Source organism: Kuraishia capsulata, genomic scaffold (assembly GCF_000576695.1).
Source record: "Kuraishia capsulata CBS 1993 genomic scaffold, Kuraishia_capsulata_scaffold_6, whole genome shotgun sequence".
NCBI classification, from domain to species: Eukaryota; Fungi; Ascomycota; class Pichiomycetes; order Pichiales; family Pichiaceae; genus Kuraishia; species Kuraishia capsulata.
In genome coordinates this window covers 1191600-1212248 of record NW_019172955.1, presented here as the reverse complement: position 1 = coordinate 1212248, position 20649 = coordinate 1191600, and the positions used below count along the sequence as shown (strand labels likewise).

Here is a 20649-nt window from a genome sequence, read left to right as displayed (position 1 = left end):
TTCAAAGAGTTCAGGAAGATTTGAGGCAATTCAAATTTTCATTACGTCTTTGTGCAAAATGATTGGTGCCTCTGTCAACTCTTCAGTTGTCAATCTCCTCAACACAATCATCGGTGCTGGACTATTAGCCATACCATATGCCATCAGAACAGACGGAGTGGTGTTGGGAGTCCTGATAGTGATCTTGTCAGGAATAGCCTCCGGGCTGGGTCTTGTTCTTCAGGTGCTTAGCTCGAAGTTTTTGCCCAGAGGAGGATCGAACTTCTTCACAGTATGCTCCATTACTTATCCTCAACTTTCCGTGGTTTTTGACATTGCAATTGCCATTCAATGCTTTGGGGTGGGGTTGTCATACATAGTACTTACAGGAGACCTGATGCCCTCCATAGTTGAGATCGATAGTTTCACACACGGTCAGGCCCGGGTATTTTGGATATTACTAAGTTTGGTTATCGTTCTTCCATTGTGTTATTTGAGAAGACTTGACTCTCTCAAATATGCTTCAGTGGTGGCTCTAGTTGCGATTGGCTACATCGTGTTTATCGTGTATCTGTACTTCTTCATTGGTTTGCCGTCTGGGTTTCAAAATGTTCCTAACCGAGGAAATATCAGCTTATGGCGTCCAGAAGGGTTTAAGGCTATTTTTTCAACCTTTTCCATCATTGTTTTTGCCTTTACTGGTCACCAAAACATGTACTCCATCATCAACGAGTTGGAGTCCCCCACGCTATACAGGCTCCACAAAATCATCATCGCCTCTATTTCTGTTGCCATGGCTTTGTTCGTGAGTGTGGGGCTGATGGGTTATTTCCCCTTTGGAGATGCCATTACTGGCAACATTATTTTGATGTACGAGAACACCCGAGCCGTCTGGTTTGCCAAACTGCTTCTGGTGCTCATGGTGTTGATCTCCTTCCCCCTCATGTTCCATCCGTGCAGAATTTCCATTAACAACATTGCTTATTGGGTTGAGACAAAATGGAAAACTGCCTCGGACGAAGCGGTTCCCCTGTTGCCCGGGACTGCAACTAACCCACTTGGAGAAAAAAGGTTCTTGATCCTGACCACAGCCATACTCATTGCATCCTACGTGATTGCGATATCCTTGAAATCTTTCGAGCTGATCCTGTCACTTGTGGGAGCAACCGGTTCTACGGCCATTTCGTTTATTTTACCGGGTCTTTTTGGTTACAAGCTTATCAACTCCACAGATCCTGTTCTGGTGAAGGCCCTCGAGGACAATTACCCAGAGTATGACGCACGCATATTCAAGAGCTCTAAGCTTAGAACCCTCAGTCTAGTGTTGACTGTATGGGGAATTATTTCGATGTTTATATGCCTTTATGCCAGTCTGTTCATCTGAGTATCTACATAAAATATGCCCAACGCAATAGAATTATCATGGACACCTGACTGAAATCTTCTGATGATAATTAGTCACCCTTCTATCAAATTCACCCTATTCTTCGTCATCGCTTCTAACATCGTCTGCACCCTTGCCTGACATCACCTTATAGGCAACCCTTGCAATGAGATACATCCAAATGATAAACAGCACCTGCAGTCCGGCCAACAGTCCCACGAAGCAGTCAATTTCCCAGCCGTGGTAACACATCCTCTTTTTTATGTTTTGTCTTGCGAGATCCTCGCATGTGTCACCAAGAAGTATCTTGGCCTTAGCCCAGGCATGCCAGACGATGTAGTTGTAAACGATGTGTCTGAGTATGATCCATGCCGTCATGAAGAGGCCAAAAACATAATCGCACACGTTGGTGAACCCGCAATACTTGAGCATCTTCGCAAGCGACAGGAAAATATCCACAACGTCCATGATCACCAGGATTACATTGCCCACTCTTTGGAAGTAGAGATAGTATGACGCAAACATCAAAGCACACGTGATGATGTGATGCGAGTACATCTGGTAGTAGTCTTTCCTCCTCTCCTCGATGTGCAACACCACAATCTGATGGATCCAGAAACCCATCTGGATCAGGTAGTAGTTCTTAAACAGAAATGGAAGGTGATCCTGTGGCCATCCCAAGTAGAGTGCGTCGCAATTAAGGAAGTAGTCTGAGTTCGCGTATAGGTATAGTCCCGATGCAAACGACACCAAGCCATATATCAAAGACCAGCCTTGCTCTTTAAACCTTTGGACGCCCTTTGCGTTGTGAATGTTAGCCCAGGAAGCCAGATTTCCGAGGATTAGGTCCATGACGGCTGCTCTGATAAAAGTGTGGATCACCACCCATAGCAACACGAAATACAGGTCCTCTGAGCCAACCTCATACACGCCTTCGCCGATTTGATACTGTAAGTGGAAAGATTTGCTGATCCACGTGAATTTTTGGCCCAAAATCCATAGCCCAATCATAATAGGCAGGCAAATTGCAATTTGGGTTTGCTCCAGGGAATATTTGTGCTTGATTTTCGATGTCTTGTCCTCGAGGCCCTTGCCAGATGGCACCACCTTTTTCGCCAACGGCGACGACTCTTTGCTGCGATGTCTCAGGCCCATTTTTTCGTCTTGACTCATTTGTAAACCAGCCTTTACCCTCAATGAAGTTTAGACTGCGTTTGCCTGTAGCAGTGCGATTTTCCACTCCTCGAGAGTGCATTGATTACCGAAACACGTAATCGAAATTTTTTGGCCGTTCAGACAATCTTTTGACGCACGACTAACATTAGGCCAAGCACAGCCTCGAAACCCTGGATCTTTGTACAGATCTGGTTTATTGTTAGTAATAGTATTGAGGGTAAAACAATAAACCTGTATTTTATGATACCATTGTTTTATATTTCATATAATGATAGGGACACTTGTTCCATTTATGCATTATTCAGCGACAGAATTCGGAAGTTCAGCGAGTTTCGTATGCTGATCTCATCATAACCGTTCCAGTTCTCATACAATGTGAGCATTTCCTGGACGGCCTCAATAACCTCGTCCAAATCCACATTTGAAACAGCCAGAAACTTGATGAAACTGTTAACGCGTTGGTTCTTGTAGATATTATCATCCATGAGAATGCAGGCCATGTATACCGCGGCAATGGCGGTGATATGCGGAGGAAAAAGCAAAGGCAGGTCAGTTATGTAGGAGTCATTGACTATGGACCAGGCTATCTTTTGTTCATCACTGGTGATGCCCACTTTGAAGTCTCCAGTCTTCAAAACTTGGACTATTTGTACTAGCGAGTTGTAAGGATGGTGTATCACCATATAGCAGTCCATCTCCTCTATCAAGTAGAACTCGAACTCGGCGAGCTTGGTGGGGTCAGACGGTATGAACTCTGGCCATGCATTTCTTGACTCGTTCACGATGTTCCTTATGTGGACAGGACTCTCCTCGATCTTACAACCCAGATATATGCATGTGGTCACCAGAAGATAAGCGTTGACCTCTTTTAGAGTTGCGCGCGTTAAAAACCTGTTCAGGAACACTTCTGCCGTAGACAGTATTACTTGACGCAGGTTAAGTTTTCCTCCTAGTTTCACGATTACTGATAAAGTTAGTAAGTAGAACTCTCCTCTCGTCAAAAAAGACAAAGACTCACAAGAATGCAAGAAGATCCTATTGTGCACATTGCAATTGTCACCCAAATCGGCCCTTATTCTGGTCAATTGGTCTCTCGTGTACTGCCATTTCTGTCTCTGCGACGAACACCAATAGCTGGCACTCATTCTGGCTTTATTATTCCTCGGTTATCAACTGCATCAAAATCTTCAAAGCCCAACCAAAAAAATCCTTCAAAGAAATTAACCAGATGCAATAACGCTAGGTATGAAGATGCTGACAGAAGCAGGTTCTGGTCCACAGATAGGAATCCTTGTGGGTTATCAAGCGTTACCCTGTCTACATTAGCCTGGTTCGTGTACTCATCAATATAGAGAAATTTGAATTTTTCCAACGTCTGGATGTTTTTTGCACTCGTCTTGTTTTCTTTCTTCTTCGCGCACCATGACTGAAGAATTGTGAATCGAGACAAACAAAAGGAATGAGTTCCTGTATCTCATTCGTAACTTGTCTTGGGGAAAGTCCTCGGCTAATACAAGAGGCGGAAACGTCCAGTGCCGAATACACGGTGCTTACTATTGGCGAGAGAGACCAACCATCTGTAATCGTCGCTTCTTGCCAAACAACTTCTTCAATTTAATCGGGTTTACAAACCGCCTCTTCTCCTATTGAGACTTGTATGGGTGTGGTCTGGACTGCTCGGTGGAAGAAGTTGAAGATTTGATTTTGCAGTATGGTGTCTTCTTACCAGTGGCTTTGTTTTCCCGAGTCTTCTAGGCTCGGTGAAGTTCTCCGGGTTCATTCCCTGGGAATTTTTCAGCAGTTTATGGTTCCTTGGGGCCATAGCAATATAGTCATGCAATCTGATCGGTTGGTTGCCTTTTGGATCTCTCGGTCTATAAAGGGAACCTCGATTAACTCGATGAGGCTCACTCTCAACTCATGGTGTTGTCCAACTCTTTTTTCACCAGGTTTGTTGTTTGTCTATTAGGCGAAACTTGCACTGTCGAAGGTGCCAAATCTTAAAAGGAGCGTAGTGTATTCGTTCAAATGGTGGGCCAAGAATGTCTCTTGAGCGTCATTTGAACGTCTTCTCTTAACTTGTGGTGTTCCCATTTCCAATTTTATGATGAGATTCAAACAAAATAGAGTCAAGCTCTGAGTTTCAAAGAAACTACGAAGATAACTTGTTTTAAAAATGTTCTGACTTTTGGAAATGGAAACCCCGGAAGCAGAAGAGAAAGACCAAAGCCCTGTGTTCTACTAGAATTACAGACCGTAAAAGTCAAAATATTAAAATTCAAAAACTCCAAAAAAACATATTGATACAAGCAAATACGAATAAATAAGTCAGCTCCTAGTTCCAGTGATTGACCAGGGAACTTTCGTCGTAATTGTGGTTCACCAGCTCGAGCGAGTACAGAGCCAAGGTGACGAACATATTGATCCAGTTCCAGAACTGCCATGGCTGGATATTCAAGACAGAATGAACCTTCAGGTTAAGCCAGTTGTAGAAATGATCGTCCTGGCCAATCTGAGTGTTGGTCTCTGCCTGGTATTGAAACATCAGGTTCGTGTAGACGGCGATAATAATACATGGGGAGTAGAGGTAGATCAACCTCAGCGTGGTGGATTGTTGCTGTTGCTGTTGCTGTTGCTGTTGCGAGGCCGGCGTCGACGAGAGAATGGGTATGATCTTGGTTGCTGCAAAAAAGACAGCGATTCTATATGCCAGCGTAAGGATGATTGGGAGGGTGATATTGGCAGTGGCCAGCTTCAAGAAGTCCCACAGGCTTTCGAAAGACCTTGGGAAATTTTCCGTGACGAACTTGAAAACAACGTTGATGGCAATCTCTTTCAGCTGAAAGAACAACTCCCAAATCTTGTTTGCTAATTCTTGAAAACTCTCCGACCTGGTGATTTTAGCGATAAGATAGTTCTGTCTTCTCTGGTCACCAAGGTTCTCAAAAGTTTGTCCAACGCTCTTGAGGAACTCCTGGTTCAAGTCATTTGCCTGGTCATTTATCTTCTTGAACTCATCCATCACGAATTTCATAAGTCCATCCAGGTTTCTCTCGGACAATTCTGGGAATAGCTCGTAAGAGCATTTCACGATGTAGGCCATCATCAATGAACATTCCAACGTGGATGCTTTGCCAGTATATATGGCATAAACTCCAATAAAAGCGGTACACGTAAACACAGATCCCAGTAGCGAGGCGGAAATGAAGCCCACGTTAGTCAAGTCTATAGGTGTGAAGTAGATTCTGGCCAGAAAGTACAGAGCCGTGGTGATGATGCACGAGGAGGTGATCAAACTGACGATACTCCACGAATCGGACCTTTTCTTGATCAGCCACGTAGATATTTGTCCAACAATCTGGATTGATAATAGCGAGCAAAATCCTTCCAGAATCGTGAATAACGGAGTGGAATTGATCAGGAAAATCCTCCATATCTTGATTATCACGTTCCACCATATCTGCTTGTAGATAGTATCCGTCTCAATCTCTTCTCTAGTCTTGTCACTGCTCTGAAACACCGTCAGGAACAAGAATAGTATTGAGGGCAACAGTACATGTTGTGAATAGTATAAGAAGGTGGAAATAATCCTGTGGTATTTCAGCACTCTAAGCGTCGTCAGCACAAAGTATAGTAGCAGGATGGTTATCGAGAAACTCAATCCGCAATTGACTCCACCAATCTCAAACGATAACGGTATCGTCAGTATTATAAGAAACAGATATATCGTCGACAGTATGATCTTGATGGTGTGCTTTAGGTTGTGCTGCCATTGGGTGAAGTTGTTCCATGTTGAAGAGGAGCTCCTCTGTATAGGCGAGGGAGGTTGGCTCCCTGAAGGCGAATGGCTCTTTGAATTGATCTTTACGCGTGACATCTGACTCAAAACAGATAATATGGTATTTTGGAAAGGCGATCAAGTTTCTTCAGGCGTGTTGCGTGGTAAAGGAATTTTTTTAAAGAGAGATACTCCAATATAGAGACTTGCACAAAAGAAAAAGTTTCTGCGTGTTTCAGTCAATCCTGGATTGCAGTTTTGGTTGGGGCACTCTTCTGACTATCTTTTTGACTCTGAGATCTGGGGAAGACAACCAAGCTGTGATTGAGTTTTTGAGTAGGGAATTGGGGCATATGCATGATTCTCTGAGACTTTCTCGCTGCAATTATCGTCGGGTTGAGAAAGATGCGGGAGTGTGAGAGTGGGTCCATTGACAGGCACTGTGGGGTTGATACGCAGGGAAGAGCAAAGATTGGGATAGACCCAGCTTCCTTCTCCTCCTCGCTAAGACGTGAACATTTGATCCATGAAAAATTCCTTGCCCAACGAAACTTGGTTTCTATTTTTGACTTTCACATAAAATACGCTAGTTTTTGGCAAACCTGTTAGCCAATCACTTTGTTACGGTCTCCGACCGTTGGAGCCACCGTCTAGTCACCACCATCTGCACCACAAACTATGCCACTAGTTAAAGTCTGGACCCTATAGATATTCCAAATTGGTTGCAAGATTATTATTGTTGCACGATTCTTTCCCTTATACCGAAATTGTATCCGCACGGCCCGATTGGAGTCTCGGTCCTCTCCCGTTTCCAACCGAGCTTCATCGCCGACGCACACTTGCGCATCGCGTCATGCGAGTGTTCGGTTATCGAAGGCATCTCAGCTAGGCCCAGATAGTGTGATCTGGTTATTGGAAGCAACTATAAAGAGCAGTATGCTTCCTGGCTTATTTAAGTTTATATTATTTTTTGGTCGTAGTCCATTTTGTTTTTGGCTTTGTTTTTGGCCTTATCATGTCTCCTGTTGCCTTCTCATCCTCAGACGACCAGCTCCCTCTGGGGGAGTACCTCTTTCGCAGAATCCGTAGTCTTGGAATCGGCTCTATATTCGGAGTACCAGGAGACTTCAATCTTGGTCTACTGGAACATTTGTACTCCGTTCAGGGCTTGAAATGGGTTGGGTGCTGTAATGAGCTGAACTCTGCTTACTCGGCTGACGGGTACGCCCGTATGTCTGGGAAGTTGGGTGTGGTTGTCACCACCTTTGGTGTAGGTGAACTGTCTGCTATCAATGGAATTTCGGGTGCATTTGCAGAGTACGTTCCAGTGCTTCATATTGTGGGGACCACGCCTACCATATTCAAAGCTGACGGAAGATTCACCCATCATCTGGTTACCGATAAGAGTGTTTTGCATGCAGCTGATCATTACTCCTACGAGAATATGGTTGGGGCTGTCTCATGTTGCGCTGAGACTATAACACACGCAGACGAGGCATACCAGAAAATTGATCATGTGCTTTCCGAGATCTTATACCACAAGAGACCGGGGTACCTCTTTGTGCCAATTGATCTTGCGGACAGTCTGGTTGATTCCACCTCATTACTGACCACACCTGGTGAAATGTTCTATGAAAGACCCATTGATCCAAATCCCAGTCAAACTCTCAAAATTGCTACTCTTATTCTGGATAAGATTTATCATTCATCAAATCCGTGTATTCTAGCAGACGTTTTCACCGACCGCTTCGATATGACTGAGACGGTGAGAGAGTTCGTCAAATCCACACAGATCCCCAACTTCGCTTCTATGATGGGCAAAGGTATTCTTGACGAAACCGAGAATTCTTACGTCGGAAGTTACAACGGTAATGAGTCTAATCAAGCTATTATTGACTGGATCGATTCGTCTGATTTACTTATTCATATAGGCGATTACGACAACGAGATCAATTCTGGTCATGATAGCATCCACAGTGGCCTCAACGAGATCATCACACTCAACCATGAACGGATCAGAGTCTGTTCAGAAATTTTCACTGATGTGAACTTTGTTTATGTATTGCCCGCAATGCTAGCGCTACTGGAAAAGGCTAAAATTCCAGAAACCATTACGGATAACTGGCCAATTGACAAAATCCTTATGAATCATCCAACGCCTGTTCCGACACCTCACGTTTCCCAGACAGATTTGTTCTACTCTCTCCAAGAATTTTTGAGACCAAATGATGTTCTGGTTTGTGACACAGGTTCGTTCATGTTTGCTATTCCAGATCTGGTATTTCCGCAGGGAGTGAAGTACATTGGCCAACAGTTCTATCTGTCTATTGGTTATGCCCTTCCTGCCACGCTCGGCGTGGGGAAAGCGCTTCAGGACATGGGTTTTGAGTCCAGGCTCATTCTAGTAGAAGGTGACGGGGCAGCCCAGATGACCATCCAGGAATTTGGAAACTATATTCAAGAAGGTATCTCTCCTACAGTTCTCCTGCTCAATAACTCAGGTTACACGGTGGAGAGGATCATCAAGGGTCCAGAGAGGACCTATAACGATATCGTTCCCCATTGGCAATGGTGTGATCTATTCAGAGTTTTTGGTGACTATACCGAGACCAAAAGTTCCAGTGTAAAGGTTAAAAGCCAGAAGGACCTAAGCTTAGCTCTGAACAGTATCCAGTCTGGCAAGATCAATATGGTGGAGGTAATCATGGATAAGATGGATTGCCCTTGGAGATTTATCAAGATGACTGCTAACAGTAAATCTAAAGTTTAATAAATTATTCAACAATCATATAACCAGTCATTCATCGCTTCGCGCAATTTTCTTTTAAAATATCAGGATCGAAAAAATTTCAACTGGGATTTCCAGACCTTCATTATGAGGCCGTAATCATCACTGCAATGATTCCTTCAGATAAACGCTGAGGTTCTCCCAGAACCAAGAACTCACCAGATTGTTCTTGTGAAATCTCTTTAAGAATCGAGAAAACTCCACATCCACGCTGCTGTTTTTCTCTCTGAAGTACATTCCAACCCAAACGATGTTCTCCAACGTGGTGAACATGCTCTGGGTGGTTTCAAATTGGACAATGCAACTCATGAACTCATCTAACCTGGATTCATCGTTTATTGAATCCCCACTCAAAAACTCGTTAAGATACTTAAAGAGACATGTAACTTGTCTTGACAAGAATGCGTCTGAATAACCCTCCACAGTCAACTTGGAAAAACAGCTGAGGAGGTAAGTGATGTCGATGAAATAGACGAAACTCTTGAACCCAAGGAGACAATCAATTCTCTCCGTCTTTAGAATGCTTTGCTTTGGAAATGCTTCCAGAATTCTATATTTTCCTACCAGCTCGCCTTTGCTCAAATTCATGTAATAATCCAGCATGTGGTTCAAACTCATGATCGAGAAGTCTTCGATTGCAAGTGGACCATTAGTGATTTCGTATCTAGTTTCGAGTCCCAAAGGCAGCATTTGCACAATTTTTTGTTTCTGAATATACCTTGCGAGTTCTTCCTTAACGTCTGTGGATTTCCAGGCCTCAGGTGAACTGGCTATCTTCGAGTTTGCAAACTTCCTGAAAAGCTCCAATATGGAATTGCTTTTAGAGATCTCCAAAGCAGGCAACACGGCCCTGTTGAGTTGAAAAAGATGATTCTGGACTGCCATGTATATAGAAATATCGTCATGCTTCTCAATAACCAGAGTTTCAAGAGTTTTCAAGAAGTTCGAGTCCCTTGGACTGAATTTTTCATCTTCATCACCGGCCAGATCAAGCGAGTCCATTGACAAATCGTTCTGGAACCCGAAAGAAAAGAACGACGACAGTTTGGAGGTCGTTGCTAACTTGCTGCTCTCCCTTTTCTGATGCTGTGATTTGCAATATTCGCTAATTACCTCGTGCTTGCAAGATGGAGGGTCAGCCGTTGATTCTGTGAGGTGGGAACTCTCCGTGGAGATTGTCATCGTGGAAATGCTTCTTATATCGTCATTCAAATCCGATACAGATGGCTTGTTCAGTTCTGTGTTGCCATTTTTAACTTTTCGGAAGAAGTTAGAAGTTTTTCTGAAGAACTTAGGGGGGTCAGATCTGTGTGGCTTTTTCTTGGTGGGTCTGTGAGAAGGACGGCTCGTTTCGGAATTTAAAGTAATTTCCATTTTGTCCATGTCATAAAGCAAGTCCCAAGGATATTTTCCATCTTTCTTCGACGTCACCATTGGATTAGACGTTCCCACTATATATTTTTTTAGCCCCTCTAGCAACTCTGCTTGCGAGAGATCCATGTATGGATAGCAATGGTCCAAGCCAGTAGATTCGTCAGTGGCAGTTAAAATAACCAGAGATAAAACAAACTCCACGAGGTCGTTTATGGGTGTATCATATGCAAAAATCATGACTCTCTGTTTCAAAAGGACGGCATATATGAGCATTAGAATGACAGGAGTTTGCTGTAGACCATTAGGAGCGACCACAGAACTACTCGTAACTTCGTCTGTTGACTTCACAACTTTAATATGCTGAGTGTGTATCATGAAGGATCTCAATATTTGGTCTTGTTCGAGATCATAACCAAATTGTGCAAATGGGGACGCTATCAATGAGGTTAGTGGAATCATTATTGGAAAGGGCATTCCCGATAGCGACACTGTGAACTTGAAAGTTTTGCTAGAGCTATTATAGCTGAGTTTTTCAAACAAGGCTTTATTCTGGGAAAACAGGTGGGACTTGAGCGTTTTCTGTGATTCTTTTCCGTTGGCTATTTCTTCCTCTTCATATTCAATCATCTTCAGCAACGGCAATCTCTTACCTTTGGATAACGTTCTAAAATAGTCATTGAGACGGTCAAAAGGCTCATCATTCAAGCTTTTGTAGACTGCAATGAATTCCTCGAACTTCTCGTCGAAAAGTGCATTATGGGAAAGCATGGTCAGTAATGGCTTAAAGGCATTGTAATATGGCAACGTGGTGATCAAGCATATGCCTTTGGCAGTACCGTTTCTGTAGGAATCATCTTCCTGGAAAACCGAAAGTGTCAAAGCATAGCACAGAGTCGAATTTTTGTCAGCTTTCTTGTAGCTCAGTTTTCCATCTTTCTGGATGAACATAGGACTTATCGTCCAGTTCTCTCTGTTCAACGATTTGTGCAATTGGGAAGGAATCAGATTCAGACCGGGGATCTGCTCGGACAACAAGCCAAATTTGCCGAGAGGATGTTGATTTCGTATGACCTCACCATGGTGCTTGTCAAATTCCAGAGTGAGAATCAGTTCTATGTTTCTGTGTATATGGTCACTGCTCTTCTCATCTCTAGGCCTCTCGGGTCGTTCCTCCGTCATGCCAAATGAAACGGAACTCTTTGTTTATTTTAGCGTGAAGTCAGTTTCTAATTCTCGAAATCGTCCCTTGAAAACCTTATGTGGATGTGCTATATTTCACTATCAACGCGTGTACCTTGAAAACACACCAAATGAGGCGGCATTATCAATTTAACCTCATTAGGAAAGTGTTACCCGGCCTTGATTTCTCGACGAGTTCAAGGAGCTCCTGAGAATGCCTGCATTCTTTCTACTCCTTTGAACAATCGAATCTTTCCATCGAATCTTTCGAATCAAAACCATAATAATCATGTCTGCTGCTCTGGAGAAATCGTTGGACGACATCATCTCAGCCTCTAAGAAGGCCGCGCCACGTCGTGACAACAAGAAGAAGGCAGTCGGCAGCAAAGTGGCCAAGGCCCCTGTCAAGAAACAGCCTACTAAGGCTGCTAAGGCTGCTCCAGCCAAGGCTCGTGCCCCTGTCCTGGATGTTGCTGCTGCTGAGAAGGTCATCGTTTACGGATTACCAAAGGACATCAAGCAGGATGCTTTGAGAGTATGTGTTATTTAGGTTGAATGAAGTGGATGAAGCAGAGTGAAGAAGAACAGTGTTTCTCGCAATGCCCATGGTGAATTCTCACTGGACTCTTAAACGCTTCCAATGAGATGGCATCGAGTTCCAAGACAGATTTTGAGCTATATGGTCAAAGTTCTGAGCTGGAGAACAGTGCCTGGGTTGCTCGTGTGCCTCATACAATCCCATCCCCCCTATGTTTGTCTGAAACTCGATCCGGGGAACTCTTAGTTGAGATTTCTCGAGGAACTCTTTATTGAGGTTTCTGAGTGAATGCAAACTTTCAGTGTGTCTGACTCCATCTGAAGATGTATCTGAAGATGATGTTACTATCACGCTGACTCAATCAGAGCCTTCTCTGGTATTGCACAGCAATGCAGAGCTGTGGTCTAATTGAAACAGACGACAACGTGTGGTTGATCCAATGAATGGTAACGAGATTTGAGGAAACGGCGGAATTAGGCTATAACAATTACCTCAAATCTAGAGTTACTGATTCGTTAAGGGTCTTTCTAGCGTAATAATCTGCCTGTTTTTTGAGCTTCAGATAACAAGTGAAGTTGATCAGATATGATCTCATAGACTCACAGTAACTGAACTTCATTTACAGAGAAACTGTCTACCCGAAGTCATAGACGGATATCAGAATTAATCAGCATAGAGGTCACAGGCAGAGTCATTACATCACTAAGATGTTACGTATAATACCTGCAAACGAGATTCGAGCTCGGCTTCTGGTTACCAGAGCCAGTGACCGGGGACCAGAACCATAGACCACTGTCAAATGCCAGTGACAGCTCCGAATTCAACGACTCACTTATGGGGGAATGGTCGTAGCTCTGGAAGCACAATTGAAATTCGTGAAATTCGTGGTCTCTTAATTGTGATAAGGTCCCTGTTATATGCAAGTTGGCTGATATCCGTAAAGATTTAAGGAATTATGGCAGTTTAGAGGAGAGAGGTGAACAACAGGATGGTTTCGAGCGCTAAGGGAAAATCATGGGTTATTTGGAAGGGGTATGATAAGGCGCAAGAGACATCTTTTTTCTTCATTTTGGGATCATTTGTTTGGACTGTTTTGAAGAAACGTTATACTAACTATTGCAGGAATTTTTGCAATCCCAGGTAGGTGGTGTCAAGTCCGTCAACCTTTCCTATAATGAGAAGGGTATCTCCAAGGGTATTGCCACGGTGAGCTTCCACAAGCCTGCCAGTGCATCCAAGGCCATGGAGAAGTTTAACGGAGCTCCAATTGATGGCGGTAAGTCCAAGTTGAGATTGGAACTGGTCGTTGACCCAACCAAGAAGCCATTGTCGTCAAGAATCACTGTAAACTCGATTGCCCCTGTGGTTGCCAAAGGAAAGGCCAAGGTAAAGCCAAAGACAAAGGGTAAACCAGTTGCTGTTGCATCCGCAAAGGCTACGGTCAAGAAGACGCCTGCTAAGAAGACCAAGCCAGCTCCAAAGAAGAAGGCTAAGAAGACCATCGAAGAGTTGGACCAGGAAATGGCCGACTACTTTGCTGGTGGTGAAAAATAATTGCAAATGGCAAGTTTCTATTTTCGAGTGTTTAACTATGGTTTGATCCCAAAATGTAATTCAAAATGTATTATATATACAGGTAACTGGTCAAAGACCTAGATTGTAAATTCGTCGAAACGTAGCCTTCTTGTTCTTCTTTATTTGAATATGCCCCAACTAAACTTGTCACCTGACTTCCTTGACATATACGAACTACCACTGCCCTCGTACTCACTCTTGCGTGAACTGGCAGCACCCTGCGTGGTGGGGAAACCGGGCCTCGTCTCGACTGGCAGTTCTTCTTTGCTTTCTTCAACGTATTGCTGTCTTCTTCTGAGATGAACTTTGGACTTGACGAAATAAGCCGTTCCTATAGCAAGACACGAGAGAAACAGTGTCTGTTTCCTGGGAAGTGTTAGTAGAGGTGAAAACAGATTTTGAGAACTAAACGCCCGAGGAAATACCTACCAGAACGCCTTCAGAGAAGGCAGATTTCCGTAACCGTGACTCATTGGAAGAATTAACAAAAGAAAGGAGAACGTTGAAGCAGGCACAGATCCTTACCTTCTTCTCTCCTCTTTGATCCCCATCTTCACCTTCTCAAGACCGTGGCTGGTGATGTGGCTGGTGGATGTTGCTATTTGGCTGCGCACTACTCGTGGCTGGAGCATCTTATCACCCTCTTGCGTACGCGGTGTAGGCTATTTGCATGGCTACCAGTCGGGGTAAACCATATAAAACCATATTGGAATAACCCACCCCTCGTCAGTTGTCATTCCTAGGAATTAAGGCTTGCTAATATTGTTTTCATACTAAAAATGTCAGACTCGGACGTCGATCAATTGGCCCATGCATTAGCCGGCGCTGGAGGCGGCATCCTATCGATAGTGGTGACTTATCCACTGGTCACGCTTACAACTTTGGCCCAGGCTCAAAAATCAAAGGCTGAGGATGCGGAGTCTGTGGTTGCTGAGGAGATGGGAAGGTCCAGAAGTGTTAGGACAAGACTGTGGAGCTTGATGGTTGGACCCCAAAACCTTCAATCTGACTCAGCGAACACTGTCCCTTCCAACGTGGAGGTCTTGAAGAAAATCGTGAAGCAACAGGGTCTCAAAGGACTTTACAATGGTCTGGAAAGCGCGGTTATTGGCAACGCAGCCACCAACTTTCTGTACTACTACTTCTACGAGCTCACAGGCAAGACGCTTTCCAGGCGCGGATCGCGTCAGAACTCGGGTCTAAGTGTTACCCAGAGCATTGCTGCGGGAGCTGTTGCTGGTTCGATTTCGCGTGTAGCGACCAATCCTATTTGGGTGACGAATACGCGGATGACGGTTCTAGCAAAAGAGCAGCAAGATCTCAAGAAGCTCAACACTTTGCAGGCCCTGGTGTATCTGGTGAAAACCGAGGGAGTTAAGGGCCTGTTCAATGGAGTCGTTCCTTCTTTGTTACTGGTTCTAAATCCTATAATCCAATACACGGTCTTCGAGCAGCTAAAGACACTGATTTTGAAGGTGAGAAGGAGAAGAGTTACTGCTCTGGATGCGCTTATTCTAGGTGCATTGGGGAAACTCATTGCGACCATCATAACATATCCATACATTACTCTTCGCTCAAGGCTTCATTTGAGTACGGAGACGGATGAGAAGAACGAGCTGAAGGCTACCTACAATTTGGCTCGGAGCATGCTCAAAGAGGAAGGAATTGCCAGTTTCTATAGGGGATTATCGGTGAAACTCACTCAGAGCGTTGCCGCTGCGGCATTCCTGTTTTTCTTCAAACAGGAGCTGGTCACTTCAAGTGACAAGTTGGTGAAATCGGTGTTCAGGAAGAAGAAGTTGGTTCCAATGGCTGGTCTTGAGGAAGAAGCTCAATAGGCTGAAAAAACACTCAACCCTTAATATTTTTTTCGTTACCGTCTACTTTTTTAGTTTCTAATGCAACTTATCAATCGTAGATTAGTTTTATGCTGTGCATGCGCTCTATCCGTGTCCTAACTGGTACTTGCGGCTTTTGCCTACAGTCATGGCCAGTTCCAATTTTATCTATTGTCCTCTGTTTCCTCATTACCTTCTTTTGCCTAGTTAAACTCCTTCTTCAGATTCTCGTACACGAAAAAGACAATCGCATTTGCAGGAACTGCTTTCAACAGAGCAACGCCCAGACCTTGGTAGAAGCCCTTAACACCACCATGTTTCCATATCCATTTTGTTACTGATACCATCGAGTTTGACTCAGAAGTTCCCTCGTGAGTCTGAATAATCGATTTGACAGTGTCCACGGGGAATATCGAGAAATTGTAGGTGACTCCAGCAATGGCCCCTGCTGCCAGTTGGTCCATGGTTGAACTCTCTTTCTTGGAACCCACTCGTTTCAATAGTTCCAGTGTGTACTCATAGGACCCAAACCAGAACGCAGATCCACCAGCCTCTCTAATCAAAGTGGTGGAATGGCCTCTCCAGAATCCCAAAAGTCCGTCTTCCTGAAGCAGCTTTCGTATCACTTTGCCAATTCCCATTTCTGCGGTCGACTGAAGATTCTGGACCTGCATTTGGCATTTCACCAGCTCAATCGGAGTCAATATAAATGCTGTTACCATACCACTGATTGCTCCGCACGCAGTCTTATCTATAATTGACAATGTTGACTCCGATCTGTGCTTCTTGAACGCGTCTTGAGCAACATTGTAGCTCAAAAACAGACACGACATCTCCAAAGAAGCGCCAAATACAGGGCTCGCAATGCCCTTGTAGAATCCATTAAAGAACCCCTCGCTATGGTAGGTCTTCCTGATGCAATCCAAGGCGGAATTGAACAGAGGGACTTCTCTCGTCTGTGAGTACTGCAGCCTCACCTTAACCGTATCGAAAGGAAATTCCACCACCTTTCCGGCAGCTCCGGCTATCGAACCAAATAACACCTCTTTGAGTCCATCTGTGACTTTGGACTCGGCCACTAGTAAATCATCTGCCATTTTTGTGGTTTCCTGGTGGATGCATCACCTGTAATCAAGTGAAAATCTCTAGATGACTCTGCTTCTTGCAGCGGCGTCTGCATCTGGACCTGTGCACGACCTTGATTCTTGAGAGCCGCATTTGGGACGGGAGGTCCGAGGATTGTTTGTTCAAATGAGCTAGTGAATGGTATCCTTCATATAGTTGAATGTAGAGAAAGCGTAATAACCAAAAATGGTTGTACTCACCTAATTATTCAGGTGCTTAGAGGTGACCGAAAGATCACCTTACACTAATAATTGTCTTTCTAAAACATTACAGGTTTTGACAGAAGTTTGACAATTTCGATAATCCTATCAATTGTGCAGCCATCCAAAATCACCCAAAAGTTGACAACCTCAGAGTAAAAGTTTAGAGTTAACTTAGCTAGTTACTATTTCTCAATCAGCCGCAATTTTCTGCTTCAATTGCTGTGTTTTCCAATTTCATACTTACTTTGTCCTAGCTCGCTAAGTACTCTGTGGAATTGATGACCCGAGTGAAATTTGACAGATTTACCCGGCCCCAAAATATTTTTTTTTTGAGCTTGCATAAAAAGATATCAGTATAGTAGTCTCTCCTCACGTTAACCATATTCGATCCAAACAACAGTTTTGAACATGGAGTCGTTGCCTAGTCTTAATCTTTCTTCTTTGAGGGATAAGATTGCCAACAAGTTAACTGGCGAAAAGCCCAAAGCTAAGGGAGGCAAGCAGGCCGCATCTGCGAAGCAGACCAACCCGAATCAGAAGGCCCCCAAACCTGCCGAAAAGTCATCCAAACCTGTTGCAAAGCCACAGGCAAAAACCGCAGCAAACCTCACAGAACAGGACGATGTTCTTCGTCGTGAAGCTCTGGAACTTGGTGCCACTGAAGAGGATTTGAAGCTTCTCAACGGACTCTCTGACCATGATGACTTGAGCGAGGAGGAGTTCGAAGATGATGGAAAGTCTGGAGATGGTCTTCAAAGTGATGTCAGCAAGTTTATGAAGGAACTTGGATTGGATGGAACAATTCCAGACGTTGTTTCCGATGTTGAAGAAGAGGAAGAGGCTGAGGTTGAGCCAGAAATCGAGTCAGAAGCTGAGGTTCAGCAATCTGACGAAGAGGATCCCGTCCAGGAGTCCGACAAGTCTGAAGAACCAGAAAAATTATCACAGCCACCCCAGCAGGAAGATTTCAAAAAGAAATCCGGAAAAGTCACAGAACTTCAGAACGTGATAACAGATAAGCTTGTGGTTCCAGCTAGAAACGACTGGTATAATGTGGAACTTCCACCTGCACCAGATGCCGAAAGACTTACTCAGCACGAGATAGATTCTCTGTACAAAAAGGCGGAGAGGATTGTCCAGGAAGAAAACGACGTTTATGCGGGCGAGTTTGCCAAATCTTCTTCTCAGAAGAGATTCTTGTCGCAAGTGTTGACAAGTGGTACGCTGAACGATAAAATTTCAGCCCTCACACTGTTGGTGCAAGAGGCGCCTCTTCACAACACGAAGGCCATTGCAAACCTGATTGGTATGTGTGAGAAAAAGGCAAGGACTGCTGCTCTACAGAGTATAACTGCAGTGGTGGATTTAATGGTGAACGGAGTTTTGCCTGACCGCAAGCTGAGATACTTCAAGAACCAACCATTGTCCAACAGCCTGAGCAAGACACAGTTGGCGATCTTTTACTTCGAAGACTTTTTAAAGAAAGAATTTTTCAAGTTGATTTCGATCCTGGAGATCTTGTCGCACGATACCATTGTCCACGTGAGAACAAAGACCGTCGGATATATCTTTGAGCTTTTGAAGGCCAAGCCAGAACAGGAAGCCAATTTGCTGAGACTTGGTGTTAACAAGCTTGGTGATATTGACAACAAAGTTTCATCCAAGACATCGTACCAGGTTCTGCAGTTAGAACAACAGCATCCAGCCATGAAGAAGATCATTGTTGATGCTGTGATTGACATTCTATTCAGAAAGAAAAACGAGCACCATGCGATGTACTATTCTGTTTTGACTCTCAACCAGACTATTCTCACAAGGCGTGAGGAGGAATTGGCCAACTCATTGTGCAGGGCCTATTTCTCCATCTTCGAGAAGCTCCTCCTGGAGACTGACCCAGAGAACATTTCAACGATCAAGGCAACTGAGGTCAAGGATAAGAAAAGAAGAAACGCCAAGAAAGGTAAGAAGGGTGGGAAATCGGTCAAGAGTGATAAGTCTGATGTTGAGATTGCGGAGGAAAAGAACTCCAAGCTATTTTCTGCAGTTTTGACTGGTCTTAACCGTTCGTTCCCCTTCTCGAACTTGCCTCTCGATGTTTTTGAGTCACATCTCGAGGCTCTTTTCAAGATCACCCATTCGACCAACTTTAACACTTCGGTCCAGGCTCTGATTCTGATCCATAGCGTGACATCCAAGAAAGGACTTGGTGGAGACAGATACTATAGGACTCTTTATGAGTCTTTGTTGGACACAAGATTGCTGACTTCTTCGAAACAAGGAATATATCTGAATTTGTTGTTCAAGTCTATCAAAGAGGATACTGATAAGGCACGTGTTTTCGCGTTTGTCAAGCGTATCTGCCAGATCTGCCTCCATTGGCTGAATATTGGTACTGTTGCTGGTATGGTATATCTGTTAATTGAGTTGGAGAAGTCAATTCCTGAAATTAGGAACTTGTTTTTAAACGCTCCTAATGAAAAGGATGAGGAGGCCGAATCAGGAGATGAGCAAGACGGAGAATCATCCGAGACCAAGACTGCAGTCAAAACTGAATCCATTGCCGACGCTTATGACCCAAAACAACGTGATCCGCGTTTCGCCAATGCTGGAAAATCGTCTCTTTGGGAGAATGATTTTTTCCTCAACCACTACCACCCAACAGTGGCTCTTTATGCCTCTTCACTGCTCGAAGGTGACGCGACTGAGATGGGCAAGCCCGATCTCGGACTGTACACTCTGGCCCATTTCCTAGATAAGTTCGTTTACCGTAACGCAAAGCAGAAGCCAGTTTCACGTGGCTCTTCCATCATGCAACCGCTTGGAGGTGCACATACTGGGGCTTTGCTGGTGAAGTCCTCTAACCGTTCGGCGATGGGTGGGGATGGTGTGCCAGTCAACACCCGTGACTGGATCCACAAGCGTGTGGAGGATGTGAAACCAGAGGATTTGTTTTTCCACCAGTACTTTTCCAACAAACAGTCCAAGATGGCTAGTTCCAAGTTTGATCGTGAGGTGAACGAGAAGGCACAACAGGACGACGAGGGATCCGACCTAGATGATGATCAGGTCTGGCAGGCACTTGTTAAATCGAACCCAGACGTTGAGGGAGACGACGAAGATGAAGTGGACTTTTCTGAAGATGACGTGAGTGGTTTGAGCGATATGGAGATGAGTGATGATGATGACGATGACGAGGAACTCGCAAACATCTCTGTTGGTGACGAAGATGAAGATGATGAAGATGATGAAAATGAAGAAGGCCTGTATGCTCTTAATGAGGCAGATTTGTCTGACGATATAGAAGATGGTGCTGAAGTATCTGAGGGATCGGAAGATTCGGATGCCGAGCTCCAAGAGCTGATGAAGGGCGATTCTGACGATGAGCTTGATAGTGAAGAGATTGACTTTGGATCTGACGATGATGAGGAAGAGGATTCCGAGCCAGAGAAACCAAAGAGCAACAAGAGATCTCGCGCCGACGATGATAAGAAGTCGAAGAGACAGAAGGTGAAGGAATTGCCTTTGTTCGCTTCTGCTGATGATTATGCCGAGTACCTGCAGTCTGATTCAGAGTAGTTCAAGCCAGCAAAAAAGGTTCATTGGTGAAGAAGAAGGAGAAGAAGATGTTGCACTGGTACTTTTTCCAGAAAGGCATCCTCCAAAAACAAGCATAGTCTGTATAACAATTATAATGTCTTGTTTCAAACTAAAT

At 44.3% G+C, this 20649-nt stretch overlaps 12 protein-coding genes across 12 annotated transcripts; 6 read left to right on the top strand and 6 right to left on the bottom strand.

The window, feature by feature from the left end:
- Window positions 1–58: 58 nt before the first annotated feature.
- KUCA_T00005399001 (uncharacterized protein) lies at window positions 59–1363 on the top strand (the record flags this gene model as incomplete). Its single annotated transcript, XM_022600592.1, has 1 exon — window positions 59–1363. The coding sequence occupies one exon, from the start codon at window positions 59–61 to the stop codon at window positions 1361–1363; it is 1305 nt and encodes a 434-aa protein (XP_022461398.1).
- A 96-nt stretch (window positions 1364–1459) lies between these two features.
- KUCA_T00005398001 (uncharacterized protein) lies at window positions 1460–2536 on the bottom strand (the record flags this gene model as incomplete). The annotated part of the gene is made up of 1 exon (XM_022600591.1): window positions 1460–2536. One exon carries the CDS (start codon window positions 2534–2536, stop codon window positions 1460–1462), a length of 1077 nt encoding a protein of 358 aa, XP_022461397.1.
- A 293-nt stretch (window positions 2537–2829) lies between these two features.
- Window positions 2830–3684, bottom strand: KUCA_T00005397001 (uncharacterized protein; the record flags this gene model as incomplete). The annotated part of the gene is made up of 2 exons (XM_022600590.1): window positions 2830–3503; window positions 3558–3684. The coding sequence occupies 2 exons, from the start codon at window positions 3682–3684 to the stop codon at window positions 2830–2832; spliced, it is 801 nt and encodes a 266-aa protein (XP_022461396.1).
- A 1190-nt stretch (window positions 3685–4874) lies between these two features.
- On the bottom strand, window positions 4875–6416 carry KUCA_T00005396001 (uncharacterized protein; the record flags this gene model as incomplete). The annotated part of the gene is made up of 1 exon (XM_022600589.1): window positions 4875–6416. The coding sequence occupies one exon, from the start codon at window positions 6414–6416 to the stop codon at window positions 4875–4877; it is 1542 nt and encodes a 513-aa protein (XP_022461395.1).
- A 916-nt stretch (window positions 6417–7332) lies between these two features.
- Window positions 7333–9087, top strand: KUCA_T00005395001 (uncharacterized protein; the record flags this gene model as incomplete). Its single annotated transcript, XM_022600588.1, has 1 exon — window positions 7333–9087. The coding sequence occupies one exon, from the start codon at window positions 7333–7335 to the stop codon at window positions 9085–9087; it is 1755 nt and encodes a 584-aa protein (XP_022461394.1).
- A 120-nt stretch (window positions 9088–9207) lies between these two features.
- KUCA_T00005394001 (uncharacterized protein) lies at window positions 9208–11658 on the bottom strand (the record flags this gene model as incomplete). The annotated part of the gene is made up of 1 exon (XM_022600587.1): window positions 9208–11658. The coding sequence occupies one exon, from the start codon at window positions 11656–11658 to the stop codon at window positions 9208–9210; it is 2451 nt and encodes an 816-aa protein (XP_022461393.1).
- Window positions 11659–11947: 289 nt separating this feature from the next.
- On the top strand, window positions 11948–12208 carry KUCA_T00005393001 (uncharacterized protein; the record flags this gene model as incomplete). Its single annotated transcript, XM_022600585.1, has 1 exon — window positions 11948–12208. The coding sequence occupies one exon, from the start codon at window positions 11948–11950 to the stop codon at window positions 12206–12208; it is 261 nt and encodes an 86-aa protein (XP_022461392.1).
- A 1002-nt stretch (window positions 12209–13210) lies between these two features.
- On the top strand, window positions 13211–13750 carry KUCA_T00005392001 (uncharacterized protein; the record flags this gene model as incomplete). Its single annotated transcript, XM_022600584.1, has 2 exons — window positions 13211–13228; window positions 13319–13750. 2 exons carry the CDS (start codon window positions 13211–13213, stop codon window positions 13748–13750), a joined length of 450 nt encoding a protein of 149 aa, XP_022461391.1.
- Window positions 13751–13890: 140 nt separating this feature from the next.
- KUCA_T00005391001 (uncharacterized protein) lies at window positions 13891–14244 on the bottom strand (the record flags this gene model as incomplete). Its single annotated transcript, XM_022600583.1, has 2 exons — window positions 13891–14137; window positions 14201–14244. 2 exons carry the CDS (start codon window positions 14242–14244, stop codon window positions 13891–13893), a joined length of 291 nt encoding a protein of 96 aa, XP_022461390.1.
- Window positions 14245–14550: 306 nt separating this feature from the next.
- Window positions 14551–15609, top strand: KUCA_T00005390001 (uncharacterized protein; the record flags this gene model as incomplete). The annotated part of the gene is made up of 1 exon (XM_022600582.1): window positions 14551–15609. One exon carries the CDS (start codon window positions 14551–14553, stop codon window positions 15607–15609), a length of 1059 nt encoding a protein of 352 aa, XP_022461389.1.
- A 203-nt stretch (window positions 15610–15812) lies between these two features.
- On the bottom strand, window positions 15813–16706 carry KUCA_T00005389001 (uncharacterized protein; the record flags this gene model as incomplete). Its single annotated transcript, XM_022600581.1, has 1 exon — window positions 15813–16706. The coding sequence occupies one exon, from the start codon at window positions 16704–16706 to the stop codon at window positions 15813–15815; it is 894 nt and encodes a 297-aa protein (XP_022461388.1).
- A 639-nt stretch (window positions 16707–17345) lies between these two features.
- Window positions 17346–20513, top strand: KUCA_T00005388001 (uncharacterized protein; the record flags this gene model as incomplete). The annotated part of the gene is made up of 1 exon (XM_022600580.1): window positions 17346–20513. One exon carries the CDS (start codon window positions 17346–17348, stop codon window positions 20511–20513), a length of 3168 nt encoding a protein of 1055 aa, XP_022461387.1.
- Between the last annotated feature and the right edge of the window lie 136 nt (window positions 20514–20649).